The 22783-nt window shown below is 42.0% G+C and overlaps 2 protein-coding genes across 9 annotated transcripts in view; both read right to left on the minus strand.

The window, feature by feature from the left end:
• Positions 1–314: 314 nt before the first annotated feature.
• On the minus strand, positions 315–13093 carry iqck (IQ motif containing K). Its single transcript, XM_034219792.1, has 9 exons — positions 12979–13093; positions 12320–12444; positions 12078–12228; positions 11386–11483; positions 10982–11034; positions 10785–10862; positions 10370–10454; positions 4505–4616; positions 315–878 (listed from the first exon to the last, which is right to left on the minus strand). The coding sequence occupies exons 1-9, from the start codon at positions 13028–13030 to the stop codon at positions 628–630; spliced, it is 1005 nt and encodes a 334-aa protein (XP_034075683.1). The 5' UTR covers positions 13031–13093; the 3' UTR covers positions 315–627.
• Positions 13094–14159: 1066 nt separating this feature from the next.
• sun1 (Sad1 and UNC84 domain containing 1) overlaps positions 14160–22783 on the minus strand; it is a 29534-nt gene continuing 20910 nt past the window's right edge. For 6 of the 8 annotated variants that reach the window (XM_034219607.1, XM_034219608.1, XM_034219605.1 and 3 more), the window contains 15 exons: positions 22656–22766; positions 22375–22506; positions 22155–22248; positions 21426–21484; positions 20703–20905; positions 20156–20431; positions 19962–20054; positions 19257–19348; positions 19010–19154; positions 18541–18879; positions 18337–18421; positions 16944–17059; positions 16296–16463; positions 16125–16217; positions 14160–16039 (listed from right to left, as the gene is read on the minus strand). In XM_034219607.1, the coding sequence (XP_034075498.1) occupies positions 15923–16039; positions 16125–16217; positions 16296–16463; positions 16944–17059; positions 18337–18421; positions 18541–18879; positions 19010–19154; positions 19257–19348; positions 19962–20054; positions 20156–20431; positions 20703–20905; positions 21426–21484; positions 22155–22248; positions 22375–22506; positions 22656–22766 (2123 nt within the window). In that variant the 3' untranslated portion in view covers positions 14160–15922. The remainder of the gene's footprint in view (positions 16040–16124; positions 16218–16295; positions 16464–16943; positions 17060–18336; positions 18422–18540; positions 18880–19009; positions 19155–19256; positions 19349–19961; positions 20055–20155; positions 20432–20702; positions 20906–21425; positions 21485–22154; positions 22249–22374; positions 22507–22655; positions 22767–22783) is intronic. The other 2 variants (XM_034219610.1, XM_034219604.1) reach the window with 1 other exon arrangement.

Here is a 22783-nt window from a genome sequence, read left to right on the forward strand (position 1 = left end):
TATGAAACAGTAAGGACTATCTGCTCTGTACGACAACTGTCAATCGCCCACCCTCTTTTTTTATTCTCTGTTTCCCTGACAGGGTCATTTCCTTTCCTGATAAACAGGATAGAAAAGTGCTGCTCTAAACGCTGACTCACCTTTCACTCTGGCCTCAATTCCTGGCTTGAATGGAAACGCTATAACTTCTTTTGTGCAGTTATATGTAATTGCAAATGAAAAAGGAAATGACAAGTCAAGGAAATTCTATGTGATTATCTTCCAGTGAGCTATCAGCTAGAGGTGCTGGGACACAATATGAAGTCTGTTACGAGAGACTTCTCTCCCGACCGTAATATTATGTGAACCGTACTACATGTGGTTCATCTGTTAAAACAACTTGTGAATGGAAGTGATCCATCGAAAAGGCAATGAAAGCAATCAACTAATTAGACACGAACCTTGGACCATAAATCCCTGCACAGCGTGTCCAATTGGTTACAGTCGTTTTTTAATGGCTTGTTTCAATGATCACTTCGCTCGGTTTGACGTCAACAGAGGTTTATAGCTTTTAATCACCAGGAAAGCCTTGTTCACAGAGCTAATCATTTCAGTTAACAATGCCACCAGTCCACGTTGTTCATGTTTCTAGTTAAAGGGAGGTGCAGTCAGGGATTTTTCACCATGCATGGATACAGCCAGGAAATCGGTCACTGTTGAGGAGGCCATCTTCTCCGCACCGCGCAGGCTGGGGGTCAGCCACTCGATGCCGTCAGAGGTCATCTGGGGGGTGGGGGTGTGGACCACGGTGCTCTGCGGGGTAGGGGAAACCACCTGGATGGACACATCTGAGTCGCCGGGCTGGGGGCTTCCCGGAAGATTTGTCATTGCAGAGCCAACTGGAAACAAGGAAGAAATGCATCCTTAAAGGTTCCATAAACATAACTCAGACAAACATCATATTTGCAATGTAAAGACACAGTGGAGCAATGGCTACCTGTGTGTGGGGTATTTTGGAGTTCTTGTGCTTTGTTTACATTGACGTTGCGAGTGTGCAGCCCATAAGAAGAGTGCATGCGAGTCTCTCCAAGTTCCCAACTGGTCGCGCTAATGGCTGCCGCTCTGCACTGTGCTTATATCACGGCTTAATAGCATCATGAATTGTTTACACCTCTATTTTTAGAAATCTAATTCTACTGTAAGCCTCTTTTCTTTATTAAGTACAATACTCTGGTGTGTGAAGGAATAACACATATTAGTTACTGAAAAATGCAAAAGTAAAATGTAATTGGAACATTAATATAACTGTAATTTTATTATTATTAACATTAAAGGTCACCTATTATGCAAAATCCACTTGTTCATGTCTTGTATACATAAACATGTGTCCCCTCTGTGTAAAGAGATTCTGAACGTTTCAGGAAAAAAGATTCGCTCTCTTTTTGTCCTGATCCATTTCTATAAAAACCTGTCTGAAAATGAGCTGATCAAATTTGAGCCACTTTATGATGTCATAACGGTTTTTTGTCTTATGTAACCATTAGCCAATAACCAACAAGGTAACACCCCCTTATCACCTGAATCTCCTCCTAGAGCACCATTGTGTCCTTTTTAACCACATATCGGAGGGGCGTGGGGAGGGGCTCCTTATTTTCATCTAAAGTAACAGACAGAGAATCAGCACTTTGGAAACAGGGCTGAAACAGAGAGGTTTATGGGATGCTTCCATGATCTGTTTGGTATTTCGAGCAAAACACTTCAGAGACATGTTTTGTATATCTGAGAGCTATAATATATTGATGAAAAACAGTATAATAGGGGACCTTTAAATTATAACTTTTACCAAGAGGTATAAGGAGATTTCAGAGGCTGGCTAAATACTCTGCTAGCTAACAACTCTGTTAGCTTGGACTGATGGTACGTCAGGCTTCAAGTCAAGGACAGTCATTCAGTAATTCATGAGCTGTTGAGAGCTGCACCTGCCCAATGAGCCGTGACCTCCGACCTTGAGGTCTCACCATGTGTCTGCTCTCTGGGTTACTTTGCTCTTTCCCCCTTTTGTTTTCCTCTCCGTCTCTGACTAATTCTGATTACAGGCTGTGAAATGTGAAATGACAGAAGAGGTATCGCTTGTTGGTCTCCTCGGGTCAAATGAGACGAGTGCAGCTGTTGCTGTATCGACTTAAAGAGCATCTATACAGTAGGGGGAGGCTTCCCTAAATAATTCTCTCACTCACTCACCCCCCATGTACCACAGCCTCCGTCCCACTCATGGGTCATATCATCTGCCAGTGCTGAGGGGTAGTGCTTGCATCATTACAAACAACAACAGGCAAAACCACCAACTGCAACTTCAGCACCAAACTCCTCCGCTAGCTCACACATTTCTATTTCTTTCTCTCATCCATTTCAGATTCTGTTGAAGAGATCAGTTCTGTTCACGACGGTCTGGGCTGACTCTCTTTTCAACTAATACATTCTCTTACAAACACAAACATCCCCAGGCCCCCTGCAAAAATGTAAGGTCAGCAGTAGTGGTGCAGCAGGACATAGCTCAGTAAGCGGCAGCAGCACATCGCGGCAGAGCAGAGAGCGCCTTTGTTGTGAGGAATGTGTCAGCGTGGAAGAAACCTGTGTTTATGGTGGTGTCATTGTTTGTGGGTGACAAAAACAGAGGTGCTGATGGAGTGTCTGTTCATCATCGTCTATACTGTATGCACATTCATTTGAAGCACCCTTAATAAATATGTTTGGATGCACGAGTCATATAACAACTTTAGTGTGAACGTTGTTTCTGGTAGTGGCAAACTCTCAAAGTATTAACACCAGAGTACAGTCCCACTCGGTTTACATCACAATTCCTCATACACCTGGTCGTGTGATATCTTACAACTATTACCTTATATTGTTATTTTGTGTGCATTCCCATTCTCGAGCGTTGCAGTGCAGTGCAGAGTTTTGGCAGCAATACTACTTGGTCAGATAAACAAAAAGATCAGGGTTTGGGTTTAAACAAGTATGTTTGTAACATAACTTTGGAAATTAATTAAGTTTCTATGTCATGTATCAAAAGTAAGATAAAACGAGTTTACAACTCTACATGGAGTTTGTTGTTTTTCAATATGTGTGTTGGTTTGTATGGCTCACAACTTTGCTGTTTGAGTCACTCTGCTCCCTCTCATAGTGTAATTGCTCGGCTGGAGAAGTCCACTTGCTAACTAGTTTTCATGCACTTTCAGAACACATGGAGTTACATTGTTACAATAGATGACATGTGTGGCAAACATGTTAGCAATGCTAAAGCTAGCATTATATGCTTATACGGTATATTCATGTTTAAGAGGTATAACGTTGACCATGTTCATCCTTTAAGTGGATTATATTAACATTAGCTAATTAGCACAAACCACAAAGTACAGCTGAGGGAAATGTCATTCCTTTCGGAGGTGTTAGTCATAAATCAAACCTCATTGTGGTGCTTGAGGCAAAACATTTAATCACAATCCATACAATAGTTGTTAAGATATTTCCAAGTGTTTGAACCACAATGCCATCCTTCGAGCTAAAATCAGCATCACAACAATATCTGTTAACCTCAAGAATCAGGAGGAGGACTTTCTGATGGCAATTATGTGTACAGAGTACCAAAGTGTGTGTGTGTGTGTGTGATTGTGTATTCAAGGTCAAAGATAAATCACTCTTCAGTCAAACTGGACCTGGGCCTGCATTCTCAGCTGCTCTGCTTTGTCCTTCATGTGTGCATACAGTACACACACACACACACACACACACACACACACACACACACACACACACACACACACACACACACACACACACACACACACACACACACACACACACACACACACACACACACACACACACACACACACACACACACACACACACACACACACACACACACACACACACACACACACACACACACACAGTGTGTGTACAGTACATTCTTCACATGTACTGTATCCTCTACCTCTCCATCACTCACACACACCCTGCGCCCAGCAGACACTTGCTTTTCTCTACTTCACTTTCAATCTTCTCAGTCTTTCTGCGACTCACTCTCCCCGTCTCCTTCTTATTCTCTGCCCTCATTCTCTCTCTCTGTGTCACTGCTCTCCTTATCGCTCTGCTTTAACTTCAAAGTCTCGTTTGGATGAATACTGTGTCTGCAGTTTATACGTGCGAGTGCTTGAGACTGTACTGTGCACCAGCTGATATACGTGTTTGTGTATACTGTGTATACTGTGTATAGTGCTGTATGGGGTAATATCTATTGCTTTAAAGCCTGTCTGTGTGGATTCTGACGTGCTCTGGCATCCTGCCTGCCTATCAGCAGCTGTTTGGCACCATGAGAAAATAAAAGATCAATAGTATTGTGTTGCCTGAGAGCCTGGCATTCAGTGATACCGTGTGAGTGTGTGTGTGTGTGTGTGTGTGTGTTTGTGTGTGTGTTTGTGTGTGTGTTTGTGTGTGTGTTTGTGTGTGTGTTCGCTCTTACCTCGGCTCTCTCGTTGGGCCCAGAACTGCGCGACAGTTTTGGCGATGTCACGGTTCTCTCTCAGTTCTTTCTGCCACTGGCGCAGCTCCTGCACATCTGGGCGTGACCTAATCTATAACAAACAAACAACAAATTGACATAAGCAAACTTTGCCAATAAGTTAATTAGGCTACTCAGTGTGAGTAAGCTGACAGTGTTTTCCATTCGAAGTGTTGGTTAGTCCATCAATCCTTCTGTTCCTGTATGGAGGTTAAAGTGGCTCATTTACTGTAAATGTGGACACCACAACCTCCACCCTCCATCATGTTCAAAAATACTCATGGTAATGACAACTACAAAACGAACGAGCAACTCTTAAATCATTTTGGTTTCTTTCAGTTCACACAAAACAAAGTGAAGGGTGAATGTAAATGATATTATTATATATTTGTGTTGTAAATATGATATTGGGACGGCACTACTATGTACTTTGCTATTTTCCGGTTACATCTGTGCAGCAGACATGCTTATCCCTAACTTCATATCTTACTGTTCGCAAAAAATAGTAGGGGGAAAAACGTAAACATGATATGTTCAGCCATCATTTCAGTTGTCAGCTTATATCAGGAAACAGAATCAGAAACAACTTTAAATTCCTTTTCAAAAATCATCTTTTTAAAGAAGCTTTTATACAGACTTATCTCTTGTTTTCTACAATATGTATAATTGTCTTTTTATCTTGTGTTTTTTAATCTTTTGTATCTATACTTTTGTTTGCCTGATTTTCATAATTGTATTTGTAAAATGTTTTAATCTGAATTCTCCAATGGGAGTTCCCATGCTTTGGGGAAACCCCTGTAGTTATTGTGTTTGTTTGGACACTGCTGGCTTTCCTTAGAGATGACTAAATAGACTTACTGCTTTAGATGAAAAGAACATTTCCCATAAGAGTTTGCTTTCCTTTCTTTATCTCCTCTACTTACAACCATTCCTCCCAGTAACTCTGCTTCTTCCCCTTGTCTTCCCTCTCCTCTTCAGTACCCAGGTGGACTTCTTCGTCTCCATATACTCAACGTGACACTATCTCTCAAACCAACACCTTATTTTCCTCTGATTCTCCAGCACATTTCAGTTATATCTCTCTCCTCTCCCTTCTGTTTTTCTCTCCCATCTTGTTTTCTCTACTACTCCTATCTTTCCATTTTGCTGCTTGAATGGCCACAATGTTGATGCTATTAGCAGTGGGTATGAAAGTGGGCCTGTTATATAAGCCTGTCGATGGGTTCAGGAATGGGTAAGACGAGTGGGCTCCAACAGTTCATTCACCGGGTGTCACAGTGCCGCAGCAGCCCCTCTGCTGATGGGAGCGAACCATAGAAATGGAAATGAAGGGTGAGGGTCAGGAGGGGTGGGGGTTGGAGTCTGTCGTGTTTGCTCACCATCGTTTGTGTGCGTCTATTTGTTTCTGTGTGGCCATTTCTACTCTGTCAGTCTTCATCTGTGCCCTGCAGAAACCTCCATTTCTTCTTCTGTTGCTGTCAGCTACTGAACAATGGAACATTTTCACAGCGAGAGTCCCCAGGACATAAAGATTTGCAATGTGCCACACAAACAAAGACAACATTTAAAGTCAACGTTCTTAGAAAGCTGACTTTTCAAATACATGCTTTCTACACGAGTTTGCCAGTTTCCTTGTGATGGCACGAGACAAAAAACTGAGTGCTTGAGCATTTGAAGCCTACGCATACATCAGTACAGCTGATTACACCACATTTATTTATTTTCTAATGTATTCTTCCTGGTTTGAAGCATTAATTAATCTACCATAATACAGTATCGTGTTGCTATGATGATCAACGTCGCTGCACACGACACTGATGCTTGTATGCATGATGGTTTGGGATCTGAGTGATTTGAACAAATTGTAAAGCATTGCAAGCCTGCCTGCATAACCCACAAAAACACACGTGTTGATGACACAAAAGCAAAAAACACTAAAATAGGGACTCCATCTTCTCCTATCTCCCAGAGCCAGCAGCCCACACTCAACACATAACCATAAAACTGCGTTGAACCACACAGTGTCACAAACGGTGCACCCTATGCCCTTTTTCTCACACACTTCAATACCGCTGCACAGCCTTTCAAGCTGCATTCCCTTTTTGTGCAAATGCGCCTGTGAGAGCGAGCTCCTCTCCCAGTCTCACACTCTGCAGCAGCACAATGGCTTCTGTTCAGAGGAACTGGCTGCAGTCACATCACCAGACACACTGACAGGCTGCATAAAGACGGACACAGCCATCTACATCTACACCTCACCCCCCCATCCACCCACCGATCCATCATCTTTTTGTTTGACGATGAGGCTTCCATCAAGGTTTACCCAGCGGAGGAATGATTCATGCTTCAGGCAAAGGAAGTGGTTGCACTGTAAATCAACTGTTTGTAAGAACAAGACCTAAACAACGTTATGTATTACGGATGATAGTGGATATTACAGGAATAGGAATTGGCCTTTCGTGTTATGACCAGTCCATCACATTCAGGGGCAGCGGGCCCCTACAGCCCTTCTGCAGGAGGGGGAGGTAAGGACAAACAGAACAACCGGCTACTAGAATGACATCTTTTCTGTGTCACTGCACGTGGCCAAGAATTGACTTAACACTGGACCTCAATTCAAACCATTCATCACTGCTCTGCTCATTCAGCTGGAATCGAAGACCTAGTTCTGGCTGTGTGTGTGTGTGTGTGTGTGTTTTTCAAACAGCTCTATTAGTTGATGTCATGTGGAATAAATTCAATACTCAGTGTCCTACTTTTAGACAATATCTGGGCTTACTAACTCTAGAAGACAATTTGGGACCTTAACAAAATATGTATTGAAGTGTGCTTAATAAATGATAATAACATTGGCCAATGGTCCTCTCATAAAACCCCCCACTTCAGAAACTACATTAGGGTTCCTGCGACTTTAACCAGAAACAATGCTTCTTCAACAACTCAAAAACCAATGACCGTGACAATCAAACTACTGAAGATTTCACTGCAGTAGTTCAACATTTTGGCAATGTATCCTTATTTGGTTCGTTTTTGGAGAGTAAGACGAAAAGATTGGTAACACTCATCTCTAGTGTACGTTATTGTGAATTGTCACGATTACACTTTGTTATTTACCTCTCTGCCAGAAATCAAATAAGCATATTTTATTAAATGTTGTACTATTCCGTTAAGATTTTCAAACCATCAAATAATTTAGTAACAAACCTGAAATCAAATCATGTACTGAAACAAAAAACACTTTAACCAGAATGTAGTATTCTTGGTGAGGTTAGACAGGGCTGTGGGCAGGATATGATTATGATAAAAGCCTGCCTCTCTACCTGACCACACAGTATTAATACTGACAGCCTAATTGTAATGCCTATTTATTACACAGCAGCCACATTAGACCAGACCTGAGAGAGCCTGAGAGTGATCAACCGAGTGTGTGTGTGTGTGTGTGTGTGTGTGTGTGTGTGTGTGTGTGTGTGTGTGTGTGTGTGTGTGTGTGTGTGTGTGTGTGTGTGTGTGTGTGTGTGTGTGTGTGTGTGTGTGAGATGTGTGCAGTAGCAGGCAAGGATGAATGGATTAGTGTTGAGCTAATGCACACAGTGTGAAGAAGTTTATGTAATATGTTTAGATCCAGCAGCTCTTCATAGATGTACATGGGAGAAACAAGAGACAGTCGGATTGTCTAGGTCAGACACGTGATTTAGTGGTGTGTGTGCGCGTGTGTGTGTGTGTGTACTATCTCTATCGCTGCTCTTCTTCACTCCCAAATCTGTTTTTATAAAATAGATTCATAACGGACTGATGAAATTACTAGCGTCACATATACCCCCTCCCCTGCTTTGTGGGCCTCGGTCTTACTGTCTATCTTTCTCACAAACACGCACACTCCCATGGATTCACACGCACACTCCCATGAATACACACGCACACACACCCTCTGCAGTCAGCCTTGCGTCAGGCAGGTTATATAACGGCAGAGAGTGTAAGAGTGGGGGGAAATAAGAGGGTGTGGGGTGGAGAAGGGTATTTTAATGGAAGTAGAGATGGGCTAATCATAACATTAAATATCTTTATGTTACAATATTTTGTGTAACATTTAAAAAACACACAGAAAACTTATTAATGATTGAGTCATGTTTTTTAGTGTTCAAAATCTCATAATCCTATTACACTCCTATTAAAACCTCAACATATCTCAAGACCTTACAAAGTAGGAGAGATTATGATGAAATATAGCCTGTATTGTTCACTTCAAATCCAATCTGTGAGACAATATTTTGATATGATCAGAATCGTTTAGAAGGATTAGGGTTGGATAATACATGATATCACATGCTATTTGCAATACACATACAGTACACATTCTCACACTAGCAGACACACACAACAGGTGTTAGAAAAAAAGGAACTAATAACTTTTACACCGGTGTTTCACACTTTTTGTGCTGATGTCCTCTGCTCTGCTGCCCACTGAGCTGTAAACGGCTGTTTTCTCAAGCCAAGGTAACAGCAGCAATGTAACACTACAACGCTTGTCAGGACTTCGCCGCAGTGCCTACCCAAAATATCTCCACTCTGTATACTTTGAATAAGTCATGATCTGAAGGAGCAAACCCTCATTTCAGACCCTGAATGTGCTGCGTTCACAGCCTCCCTGCGCTTCCCAGAGGCTCCATCTCTCTGCCTACTTTTAGCCGCCACAGATTTAGCTAAAGCTGCATTTCCCTCATCCATATCCCATTCCTAATCCAAAGCCACTCTGAAACATCATCTTGCCTCTCTTATCTCTTTTGTTGTCCATCTGAAAATGTTCCTAATATAGCCTGAGCTTCATCCTTTTGGATATATCCTCCCATTCTCTCACTTGTTTCTCCTCCTGGCTGTGTCTCTCCCTCTAAATCCCTTGGGGTGCTGAGCTGCAGTGTTATCAGCGGCCTCACTGAACCTCTCTTTGGTTTAGGGTAAACACAGTGAGCAGGGAAAGGGGGCCGGCGCACTGCTGCCACCTAATGTAAGCAGAGACCAGTACGATTTATTTCGCTTTTTTTTTCTGTTACAGAAACAGAAGAGGAAGTGTTGCCCCCTACTGGTGTGCAAGTACCCAAACATGGACGCATGCACACACACACACATTCAATAGATCTTTCGTGCGCATACCTTCAAACACACCATGCAAAACTGTTCAGATCACTCAAACAGAATGTAATAATATGTGACAGCACAGCTGGCATCTTTTCCTCTCAATGGTTTGTGCAAAAACGCTAAAGCTCAATCCTCCAACAAGCAGGGTAGAACATGAAAAATAAGCTTCTGTAGAGATAGAGAAACACGACCCCTGCTTTCATCCCTACAGCACACAATACTTGGTTTATTTGTGTACGAGTGTGAAGAAATGGCTGCTGTTTGTTTAGTTTCTGTCTATATCACAGCACAGAGTACTCAGACCACGACACCCTTAGGAAGGAAATCAATTCCAGCATCGCTGATGACATAATCAAGCTGCTGAATGAAATTGCAGTCCCTGTGCAAGCGGGGCCTTTCAGCAGAATGGGATTATACAACAGCACTGTTGGCCAATGCACATGCAGTATAGTGCCTATTGTTTGTCAGGAGAACAGACCCACACACTTACACAGGCAAGCAGCAGACTTGCTGTGGTGTATGGAGTTATTGCAGGCTTCATGCGTTCTACTTCTAAATTAAAATGTCCCTTGTATTTAAAAGTTTTTTTTATTAATTAGAGTTGGTAAGCGAAAACAGGAACCACTGAGGTTAAGCATAAATATGTCAAGTTATAGTGCATTGCTATATCAAGTTGTTTTATATAGAGTGTACCTTGTATCCCCTCCAGAAAGCCTGGATGAGCAGAGCAGCCTGATCCTCGCTCAGCAGGAGAAACAGAGGGACAGGAGGCCTGGGACTGAAGATAATACAATTGAAAATCACTAGAACATATAGCATCATCGTTGAATGTGCATGTTTTTCTTACCTTATATATAGTGTTCACATAATTATTTATCTTGAAATTATTGTTTGCTTATACTTTAGCCATGTATCAAACTGGTAACAATGGAACAAAAGGGCCAAAGAATAATGTCTATAATTTCTTGAAAAAACAATACATTTGGAGGTTACAACTGTAGTGTGTGTGTGTGTGTGTGTGTGTGTGTGTGTGTGTGTGTGTGTGTGTGTGTGTGTGTGTGTGTGTGTGTGTGTGTGTGTGTGTGTGTGTGGTTTGGAAGACACTCACTTTGTTTTAACCCAGTCCTTCACAAAGGGGATGTCATGGAGGTTCACTGGAACCTGCTCTCGCCTGCGGGGGTTTTGACTGAGGATAAAGGAGGAGAGGCAAAGGACCACAAAACAAACATGAAACCCAATCAAAATGATGAAATACATGAGTGAAAATAATATAAACATTGAGGGTGTGTGTATGTTGTCTCTTACTTGTAGAGCCACTCAGTCAGGAAGTCACACGGGTTAAATGCTGTTCTTTCCCTCTGCAACACAAAAGAAAGTGATAGATGCCATGCACCATGCAGAAGTAGTATTTAGGACTACTTTGTTTTTAATTAGCAAATAAAATACCAACTACAGCTGTAAAATAAATGTGGTGAAGTACAAACTGCAATATTGCCAACTGATTGGCAGTGGAAAGTTTAAAGAATAATAGCAGAACATTTAAACAGCCAAATAAAGTACAGGTTCCTAAAAACTGCACTAGTGCTTGAGGAAATGATGTCCATTTTACCATATATATTCTAAGAGACAATGCAATCAAACATAATTTGTTGGCCACGTTTTAATTAGACTAATTTGTGGTAAAACATTTATCAAAAATAAATACAGACCTCCAGACAGCCATGTTTCTGTGCTTCTGTCAGCAAAGCTTCCAGTCCAGGCAATAACACCGGAAACACTCTCCGCTCCAAAAAAATTGTGACAGGACCTGACGCACGCGCACGCGCGCACACACACACACACACACACACACACACACACACACACACACACACACACACACACACACACACACACACACACACACCACACACACACACACACACACACACACACACACACACACACACACCACACACACACACACACACACACACACACACACACACACACACACACACACACACACACACACACACACACACACACACACACACACACACACACACACACACACACACACACACACACACACCACACACACACAACACACACACACACACACACACACACACACACACACACACACACCACACACACACACACACACACACACACACACACACACACACACACACACACAACTAAATGTCTGTTGCACTCAGCAGGGAAAGCTGAATCAGTTAGTTTTTCTCCCTGTGCAGTCTGTTTTTAATCCCTCTTTCACAACTTCTCCTTTACCTCCTTTTACCTTACGGTTTTATTGGGGTGTTTTTTCTTGTTTTTTCTTCTTGTATGTATATCTTTGTAACTGTTTTGAAAAATGCGTAACAAAACAAGTTTAATATGTTCGTCATCTTACTTTTATGTAGTTGTGGAGGCATCATAGCTTCAGCTGCAGGGGGACGCTTCATTTTTGAAAGACAAGGTTTTCCTAACACAGAGTAGCCAGGAAGAGCAGGGTGGCAAAGCAGAGAGTCAAAGTCTCTGAGAGGGTCACCGTCCACACACACCTATTGAAACCAATTCAGTTCAGAGGATGCCAGTGTGACAGGATGTAAACTAGTCAGCCACAGAGATGAAGAAACTAAAGGGTGAGCTGACCGTGGCTGTGGGGAGTCCACAGAAGACCGGGGAGGGTTTACTGGCGCTGTACTGGGAGAGGTTTGTCCCTGAGCTGCTTTCTGTCCACACAGCACTGGGAGGACTGGGACGCTCGCCTTCAAACTCTACAAAAACACAAAACATATGCCATCATTTAACACCATTTACTTTATAAAAAAATACTTTGATTCTCCCCCTTTACTCCGGTGTTCCTGGTTCAATTTGACCGGTCTTTTTTTCAGATTGCACCTATCACCTAATTGTTTTCTAACACCCTTTTAGTGAACAATGTCTCAGACTACTGGTTTACATGAATAACTGCAGTAAATAAACAAAGAAGAAACACTTAAAATGTGTTGCAAAATGAACATGGTTGTCGATTTGTTGGTGTGTATCTGATGGATGAAAAATAATCTAGGGATATGTCCAATCATTTCCTATGACTAGGAACATCGAAGGTGTCACAAAGTTGACTAAACCACTAAAAAAGACACGTGGTGATCAGCAAATATGTTCAAATGCCTGCTGTGGAGAATATCATGAGGTCTTGAAGCAACAACATGAAAACACAATGTTTATGATTGATGAAAGGAGTCAATCGGTCAGATTTGACCAGAACACGACAGGAGGTTTGAACAAATAAAACATGGTTGGCTTACCTTCACACACTTGTTGCCAAAGTGATTTTTTGGAACAGATCATATTTGCCATTATTCCGCCTGTGTTAGCTCCAATTGTTGCTATGGACACGCTAGGTTGCTAAGGAAGTCGTCATGCTGATGATTTCGGTTGTAACACAAATAAGAAGAGCAGAATAGTAGGGCTGGAAGACAATGTTCAACAAACAGGTGCTCAAAGCTGTAAAAAAACATAGTAATAACTAAAGCAATACCTGTAAACAGTTCCTGGTAGCCTATACACGATAAACACACGATGTCTCACCGAACATTGATTCAAATGCGTCAACCTTTAGTCTCTAAATTAACTAGTGTTTTTAATAGCTACGGCATATTGACACTTCTCGTGCACAAGGTGTAATACATTAGGCTGACGTAGTTGCAAAATGTAGGTAAAAATTTACCGGAACGGTGCAATTCATGGAAAACAATGTGTATTTTAAATACGTTGTTCCGGTGTTCTCCGCTAGAGGGCAGCATACATATAGAAATTGATTGACAAAAGGCTTTACCTTTCGAAGAAACAAAACAAATATTATTTTTACATTTGGTTTAATATTAACTAATAATAATAAATTCGTTTTTAATGACCTGTATCCTTCACTAGTTAATTGTCTGATGTCAGCGTTTTGTGTAAATTCTCTCAGTTATGTCTGAGTGATATTGCTTAACCATACATGTATAGTTATTAACCCTCTTGTGCCTGTAAGAAACATGGAAACACTCCTTGAATTAATAGATTACACATTCATTTCAAATAATCAAGATGCCAGTTTTTAATTAAGTATTTAACCATTTTAAATGAGTAGATCTTTGGCATCACAGCGCAACTCATCAAACACCATAAGCTAATAGTTAAAACTGTAATTGTTATTTTAAGGGATTTTTGTTTCATACCACTTTGTCATTTTGTATTTAGTTGTTTCTTTGAGTTTAGCCATATTATATTACTGATGGGCCATCATTTTGTGCTATTATAGCAAAAGTTCAGTCCTAAATGATGTCACATCTTTAACTATCAGCTTTAAACAAATCATTTACCAAAAAAAAGAATATTGCAATGCAAAACACGTATTTCACGATGATCAAAATGCAAGATATATTCTTTGTTGAAAGAGCATAGCAATATTAGTCTTTAGTCATTATTATATTACTCAGAGAAGTTCTTCAAAATTAAAATCTTTATTGGAATATATTCCAAAGCAGTTAAGTCATCTCATGACTGAACAAAAATAGCCATTTATCTTTAAAAAAAAAAAAAAGTCCCAAGATGCTTCCAAAATGCACTGAACAGCTTTTGACAAAATATACATCGCAGTAACTCACATCTTGCTGTCACTAATTAAGTTGTTAATAAATAATATTGTGAACATGACATTTTTTTATACATAACATTTTAGACTTCCCCATATTTGGAACCAAAATTAATGAATACATACACCCTCAATTTTAAAAAACAAATTCTGAAGACCTGTGCCACAAACATTTCTCTCACAAGTCATTGCAGTGCATCCTTCGACATCCAACCCCCCCCCCCAAAAAACTAAACAAAATAAAGGAAAACAACACGATGAGTAACAGTAGAAATCATGGTAGTAATACATAATAATTGTAATAATTATGAAAGGATGATTTTTTTTATAAAGCAACACTAATAAAAGCAGATATTATAAAGGACCGACTATCAACAATAAAATATACAGAATACATTCCTTCAGGGTTTCAGAATAGAGGAGCCCATGTGAGGAGGACGTTTAAAACTGAGCTAGAGGGAGACACAGTCGCCTCTTTAGAGAATCAGGAAATAAAAATCACACTCTTGTCTACAGGAGTAATTAAATCATTTAGCGTTCGACAGCAAGATGTTTAAAGCTAAATTACAGTCTTTAGTTAGCTTTCGACATCTGTCATTAGTATTTTGAGATCCAGGCACTGGACCCAACGCCTTCATACCTCATGTAAATCCAGGATGCATGTACTTTAAAAGTTAGGAGGATGGTTTGGGAAGAGTCACATGCAAGGGTTAACCCTGGAGTCCATCCATAACTATACATATATTTGTAACATATATTACAAAGTGAGGATCCTCCTAAAACAGCTCAAAGCTCAGTGGTTATAGTATTGATTGCTTCTGTTGGTGTAAAGTTAAAGGATGATTTGCATCAAGCATTCACTTGAGGAGACATTCAGAGCCTGTCCATAGGCAACATGTTCAGTTCCCAAAGAAAAAAGGTTACGTGGATGCATGGGGCCTTGAATGTAGTGAACTTCATATATCCACTGTGAGTGGTGTGCAGGTTTGAAGGTTGCCCAAACAGCTCAGGTAAATTCATTTCAGAGACTTGACAGCCACAAAAGGAGTGACATGCCTGGACAGTATCACAGGCAAAAGTGGCTTTGATCCTGAAAATAGTAGAGTGACAGGAAATCAGAGTTAAATATAGATGATTAAGTACAGAAACCAAAATCAGACTGTAATGCGGCCGACGAGGAAATGGTGGAGATGTGTCTATAATTCCATAAACCCCATTCTAAGCGTCCAACTCCCTGTAGGAGTGGAAGGTGCCAAGAGAGGGATGGATGTGTCCGCTCCGTGGAGCCAGTCGCCCTTAACGGGCTGATTCAGTGCAAGAGGCATTTTGACGAAAAGAGGACTGGGAGTTTGAGCTTCTTCTGAGCTTCTCTTCTTCTTCTGAAATCACTCAGTCCACATACAGACTATCCTGCGATTCTTTAGTATTGTAAAACACATGTTCACGATTCAGCCAGGAAACATTCCTTACAATCCACAACTTCATTGTCTTTCATATAAAAACGTCCACAGAGTTCTGCCGAGTCCCGTCCCCTTTGTTTAAAAAGAAGTTGGCGAGAGCTATGTACAGATATTGTGATATGTCATTTATGAGTGTGGATGGTAGGGGCTGGATCACTGAGGCCGAGGTTCTCCATGTACTCTGAAGCGGTACATGCAGGTGTATTCTGGGTGACCCCAGTTAGACAGCACGCGCAACTCTATGATCTGAAAGGCCCCGTCATTCTGCTCCTGAAAGAGAGGGGGGGATATTCAGAACATCCTGGCTGACAATGATTTCATTTTGATTAATAATAGGAGGTGTGTCTTAAGTTACCATAACAGGAAAGGTTTGCAGTGACTCTCCATCTTCCTCATACACGTATTGCCCCAGCAGCTTCCCTTCTTCCTGGTACTCATCATCAAGACCCTGTAGACAAACAGACATCAGTGAAAATAGGAATGTATCAGCGTGTCTAGTTGTAAGGCTTTATGTTATGTTTCTTACAAAGACAGTGAAGTTGCGTGGCGCGCTGGTGATGTTTCCGGTCGGAGACAGGGCCTTAGGGATGTGCTCCACACAGAAGGATGTGGGCAGGATCCTGAGGGACAGCCGGATCACCAGATAACCCTGAGAGCCTTTGAACGCCCAGCAGTTACCGGGGTACACATCGGGCTGAGGAGAGGAAGTGAGAGTAGAAATGCTGAAATAGGTTTCATCATAACGGCAACAAGGACTTGAATGAGTGTTTCTACTAAGCAATTTATTCATCAACCAAAGAGGAACCTCTCTATGATTGCAAACATTTCATTACAGGATTAAATGATAGGAACTTGTAAAAGGGTTTTGCTCGCTGCAATTATTCTTTCTCTAAATAGTGGCCATTAGAATACCCCTACTGTGAGCTTTGAGTGCATCTCATGTGAGACAAAAGCCAATATGGTGCTTAAGCAGTCTGTGTAAGTCAAAGCAAAACTCTTTCCTTGCTAAAAGCAGGAAGGAGAAATGACAGCATAAAAGGCTTTAAGGAAAGCTTTCAAAGTGTACATGAGCACCTTGCCATTGTTTTAAGACAACAGTGAAAAACTGCGAACACAACCTTTAACTTACTTAGTGAAATAAACATTACTCCCATGGAGTCCTGGTGGCACTCACCTGGATGACGACCCGTGGAGACTGGGAGAAGTACCAGAGAGGCAGGCCGAACAGACTCATGAGGGCCGTCTTGGTCTCATACGTCTCAGAGCAGCGAGTGCTGAGGATGCTGCCACCTGAAAACACACAGGAGGAAGTGTCAATTTGAATGTAGTACTTTATTGTGTAGTTATACATAGTGGAAGTTGATAGTCCATCATACTGCACACTCAGCTTGGGTGTATGGTTCCAACTGCGCCAGCATCTTTATCCTTAAAGCCATCTGTCAACATGTCCTTACATGACTGCACAGTTCTCCTTTATTATGTGCTTCAACCCCTGGCTTTTACTTCTCATTAGGAGAGAGACTCATACAACAAACTAACTGTTAGTAGCTTAACAGGGAAAGCATACGCCCAAACATCACGTTTTCCTGCCTGAAATAAAGAGCTCCTTTTTAGAATACTCATTGCCCTTTCAAAGTGTGTACAATACATCAGCATGCTGTTATATTATCAATATGTCACTTGCAAAAAATTGTCTCAAAACAAAAACAATATTGCTTATGGCAATTATGTATTGTTTATCGTGAGAGGCCAACCTAAATCTGTTAACGTATAGTGGTTCTGAATCCCAAGCCCGAGTTGCACTATCGTAGAGACAGACCGGAAATGCAACAGGTGGTTGTGATTATATGGAGTATATCTGAATACTTACTGTGCCTCTCATGTAGGTCAACACACTGCTCAGTAACACACCTGACAATAGAGTCGGAGCTTTTGCTGTTAATACTCTGTTGTCCTCCAGCCTGACTAATGCATGCACCCTCATTATGTAAGAGACATGCATTAGCGCACCATGCTGGAGTGATGGAGCAGCTAGCTTGCTGATCCCTTGTACCCATTAGTAAAGCTGCATTCACAACAGCTCAGACAGTAAGGTTAAAAAACATATTCTCCCGTCTAAATGACGGTAGTGCAAATGAGTGAATTCGAAAAGTTAAAACAGATTCAACGTTTAGAGAAACGCAGCCCAATGAGACTCTGGTGGATAATCACGTTGTGAGAGAGTACAGTAAACATCTCCGTCTCTCCCTGCTGAAAACAACTTCAGTCTAAGAAACTTGTGTTTTACTGAAGTGTAACTAGCCAACGTCTTCTCTTGTCGTAGCCGTGAAAAATATCAATTTGCTTTCAATTGTGGTTGGAAATGTCAAGGTCACAAAAATAAAAGTTCAGTTGAGAAAAAAGTATACTTGTCCTACATTGGGGTGTTCAAAGTTCCAAACGTGACATTGAACAAATGAGCCATTTATTGACACCCGCACACACCCCCGTACAAGAACCATTTTGTGGATGCAGCCTAACTTGACTTTGACAGACAGGCTGATAGTGAAGTCACTTTTGCTTCTTACCTCCAGACTCCAGGGCATAGTCCACCTGGCCGGTTCGGTCCTGGGAGTAGAGCCTCAAAGCGTTTTGGACAATCAGCGCCACTTGCTGGAGAATAGACCACAACACAAGACTTACAAGTTAAAGAAGAGCCTCAAACACATGGCCAATACACATTTTAAAGAGCTTCCCCTGCAATAATGATGGTTCCAGTTTATGTTCATTACCTCTTTCGTCAGCCCCTCAGCAGCAGCAGTGTGCTGGACGCTCCCGCTCACGGTCTGAACGATGGTCTTGGCTTGGGACTCAGCCTCTCCCAGGGTTTGAGCCCGGCTTAGCTCCAGCTGCAGGGACACGTCTTTCAGGATGCTGTGCTCCAGTGAGGAGAGGGAGACCTGCAGGTCGGGGGTGCTGACGTAGCGCTGAGACAACCAGAGGATCAGGGACTCAGGCACCTCTCCCTGCTCCGCTCCTGACCCGCCACTGCCGAAGAACAGAGCCTGCAGCTCCTTACGCACCTGGGAGGATACCTGGGAGGACACCTGGGAGGACACCTGGGCTGATATCTGGGGGAAAAGATACACAGAGAACCAATAATTAAAACAAATGGATGCCAGGAACACAAATATTCAGGAAACTGCATCACAGTGAGGGCAGAATATAGCCCAAACAGGAGTTAATAGTTGTGTTGCGTACCGTCTCTTGCAGTGTTTCCAGCTGCTCACACTTGCCCTTGCATCCCACAACGCCCTGCAGATCCTGTCTGATTTTGCCCAGCTCCAGCTCAAGTCTCTTCACCTCCGCTAGCAGAGCATCATGTTCCTCCTGCTTCACACCCACACTAAGAAGAAGAGCATCTACATGTGAGCTGCCATTATCTTGAATTTGCTCACAAAATGTGAATAGCGCATAATAAGAAACGCATTTCTTCTGGTGTCTGTACCTGACAGGAACTGTGTCTGCTGCTGAAGGGACAACCTCCTCCTCCTCCTGCTGCTTCTCGTGCTCATACTGCTGCTGGCGCTGTTGCATCTCCTACGATAAATATCAAGAAGAATAACTGAAGAAAGCCGAAAAAACAAACTACAATGGCAGTTCGAATTTTCTAGGAAGAACATTATGTTTTCAATACCACCGCACTGTTCCTTTGTAAACAGACCTAAAACAACCATATCTTAGCTTATGCTTTAATAACAGTTTGTCCAATAACTTGCATATATACTCTTATTGCACTATTTCACTTTGTAAACTATTTTTCTTTTTGTATTTACTATTTACTTGCACTATATTTTTCTGTTTATCTGTGTTATTGGGTTGCACTTATTTTCATCGTCATAACAACACTGTATCTATGTTCGTATGACAAATAAAAACCTTGAACCTTGAAAGTTAATATTTAGACTTCAGGCTTTGTATGGCCTGCAGTGTATTCTTTGTTACCGTTTACCATTAGAGCTCTACTCTTTAATGAAATATGGATTATTTAATTGAATCATGGTTAATAAGATGTTTCTTGCTTGCCTTTACTATTTATTTGAAGATGTATATAAAGGTTTATATTCAGTTTGAATGATTGTGTTATAAATAAGCTTGCAGACACATAGTTAAGAGGTTTTCAGTAGAAGAGCAGTGTTTCTGCTAAACGCACCCCAGTCTTGGCAGACAGAGCGTTGAGCCACAACTCTAAGTCAGCCAGCCGTGTTGCCTGCCCCTCTTGGTGCTTCTTCTGCTGCTCAGCATTCTGCATGGAGAAGGGATCAAGAGAAAGAAAAGTGAGATACAAGTGAGCTTTTAGAGCAAAACATTGCTCTTGTAACTCAGGACTTATCCTAATCTCTTCACCTGGGCTCTGTGTGTACTCTCCAGCTCCAGTTCTCCCCGCAACACGCCCAGTCTGTTCTCCAGCAGGGAGGACACCCACAGTCCCAGGGTCTCTCTGTCTGTCTCAGTGTGGAGATGCTCTTTCAGGGAGCTGTAGAGAGTCAACACTTCCCTGTGACTCTGATCCTGCTTATGTTCACCCTGCTGGACTCGATCCCACAGCAGGGTTAATTTGCCCTCCACACGTTCCAGGCGCTCCAAGTCAATACTAGAGACTGCCACAGGGGGGAGGAGTGGCTGAGGAAGAGATTTTGAAGAAATACAGAAAAAAGGTCACAATGTGTGGTGGCTCTAAGACGGCCCTGCATATGACCAGAAGCACAAAAGCATCTTGTTTATAAACTGTGTCTGTGTGCACTGAAGTACAGGGCAAAGCACTTTTGGCATTTAAAATGTCTGTTAGAAAGTGCTTTAACCGCAACATACTTAATGTAATAGTTCATACACACACTCATATTACTCAGTGACTTCCAACAGTGTTTTAGCGCTGCTCGTGGTTTCATCTTACCGGTGCCTGTGAGACCGGGGTGGCTGGGGTCTGCTCCACTGGAGCCCCTGGTGGAAGGACGGGGACAGAGGCAGGGGCCGGAGCTACAGCTGGCACCAAGTTAGACAGGAGGGTGATGGGAGACGCCGGACGCCACTCTGTTAGGTTTATGGCTGGGAGGTAGGCAAGTATGGCAGCAGCGGACGGACCCCAAAACCAAAACGCTGCATATAGACAACAGAAAGTACAGATTTTTAGCACACTCTTTGGCCACTCATTGCAATCTTATTCTTGTGTGTGGTGACACTTGGTCCCTTCAGAAATGTATTTTACATTCTGTCCAATATAACAGCGGCACACACTATTATTCAAACAATATTTACATTTTATTTAAACGTTGGCATCTTTCCATTAACCTGAACGTCATAGACACTAGATGCAATAAAGTGTTCGAACGAGCGCATCCATATGTAATATTCAAATAAAACATAATATATCAGAAATGAGAGGAAAGTACGTCAACCAAAAGGAGTAGCTCGCAAGGTAACTGGAAAAAGGAAACGGAGTGAAGTAACTCACAAGAAGCCCAGCAAGGCTGACCTGAATCTGGTTCTAGATTTGCATCACACTCTGGGGATGTGTGCTTGTGAGGACATCTAGTGCCTCGGTACAGACTGATTTTCTTTCGTACCTGCTCAGTAAATAGGTTACCCATGTGATAAAGAGCATTTCTGATCAACTCACCAAGGAGGAGCAAAAAGGGCAAAAGGAAAAGCAGGAGCCTCCAGAGTTTGGGAAGGCATCTGAAACACAGAGATACACTGGTCAGATAAACAAGTACATGCTGTTGATTCATCTAGCAGTTGTGGAGCAAAGATAGCATTCACTTGGTGTGTATGCAAGTCCAATATTTCCTCTCTTTAGCCACTTAATGCTGTCCTATATTCATCAGCAAGTTGTTTACTGCGTCTGTTTGGAGCTAAACAGTTAGTGTTGATGTTTTTTGTAATAGTGGAAGGAGAGTTCTGTTTAGCCTTTCGGGGCTGCAGATTCAATTTCATCACTACGAGCGATGCAATTTACATTACATTACATTTAGCTGAGGCTTTTATCCAAAGCGACTTACAATAAGTGCATTCCACCAAGAAGATACAAACTTGAAGAAAAACAGAATCATATAAGTACATCAGGTTTCATAGAGCCAAACATTTCAAGTGCTACTCAACTGACTTTAGGTAAGCCAGTCCTTTATTAGTATATAAGTGCTTTGTTAGTAATTTTATTGCTCGAAGTGGAGTCGAAAGAGATGAGTTTTTACATTGAAGATTAATTTTACATTTTTATTTTATATATTGTTATTACAAAAAGATATTTTCTTTAAACGTTTTGACAACAGTTAATATATAAGCTGTTAATTATTTGCCTTTTGTGCATTGCAACACCGGAAGGTTCAGAAAGATATTGGGGGCTTACCGTGTCAGAAAGAAGACATTGAGAAGAGACACAAGAGACACCAGCTGGTACCATCCTGTTGCAAGAAACCACAAGAGTCCTCTGCCTGCCTTCACTGGGACGATGGAATAAATAGAAAACACACACACAGAGAATGAGATCACAATCTGACCAAGCTATTAAAGGAAGAAGCAGAGACGACACATCATCGTAACAAGATGAGATCAAAAGTGCCACCGACCTGGAGCAGCCAGGATCATCCAGAAGACTGAGAGCAGCCTCTGCACCACTGTCCGAACCACTGTCCCGACCCCTGACCCCAACGCTTTGCCGGCTCCCGCCACACAGTAGCCTGGCTGCAGGAGACAGTGACCTAGAAGACAAGGGGAAAGAGTTTAGTTGATCAATTACAGCGTGTACTCATCTACACACAGGTTGAGTTATAAACGTATGAGTACTAAACACATTCTTCCAACAGTATTTGTACAGGATGTTATCAACGCAAGTAAATGGCTGGTTAACCTGCATAAGCTAGGACGCTCCACAGCGCCCCCACCAGGCGTCGAGGCCTGGAGGACTGTGTGAGGAGGACGGTGTGTGTCTCTGAATGCTGCTTCCCTTTACAGTCATCGCCTGTGTACGCCGACATG

This window comes from Gymnodraco acuticeps, unplaced genomic scaffold, assembly GCF_902827175.1.
Source record: "Gymnodraco acuticeps unplaced genomic scaffold, fGymAcu1.1, whole genome shotgun sequence".
NCBI lineage: Eukaryota > Metazoa > Chordata > Actinopteri > Perciformes > Bathydraconidae > Gymnodraco > Gymnodraco acuticeps.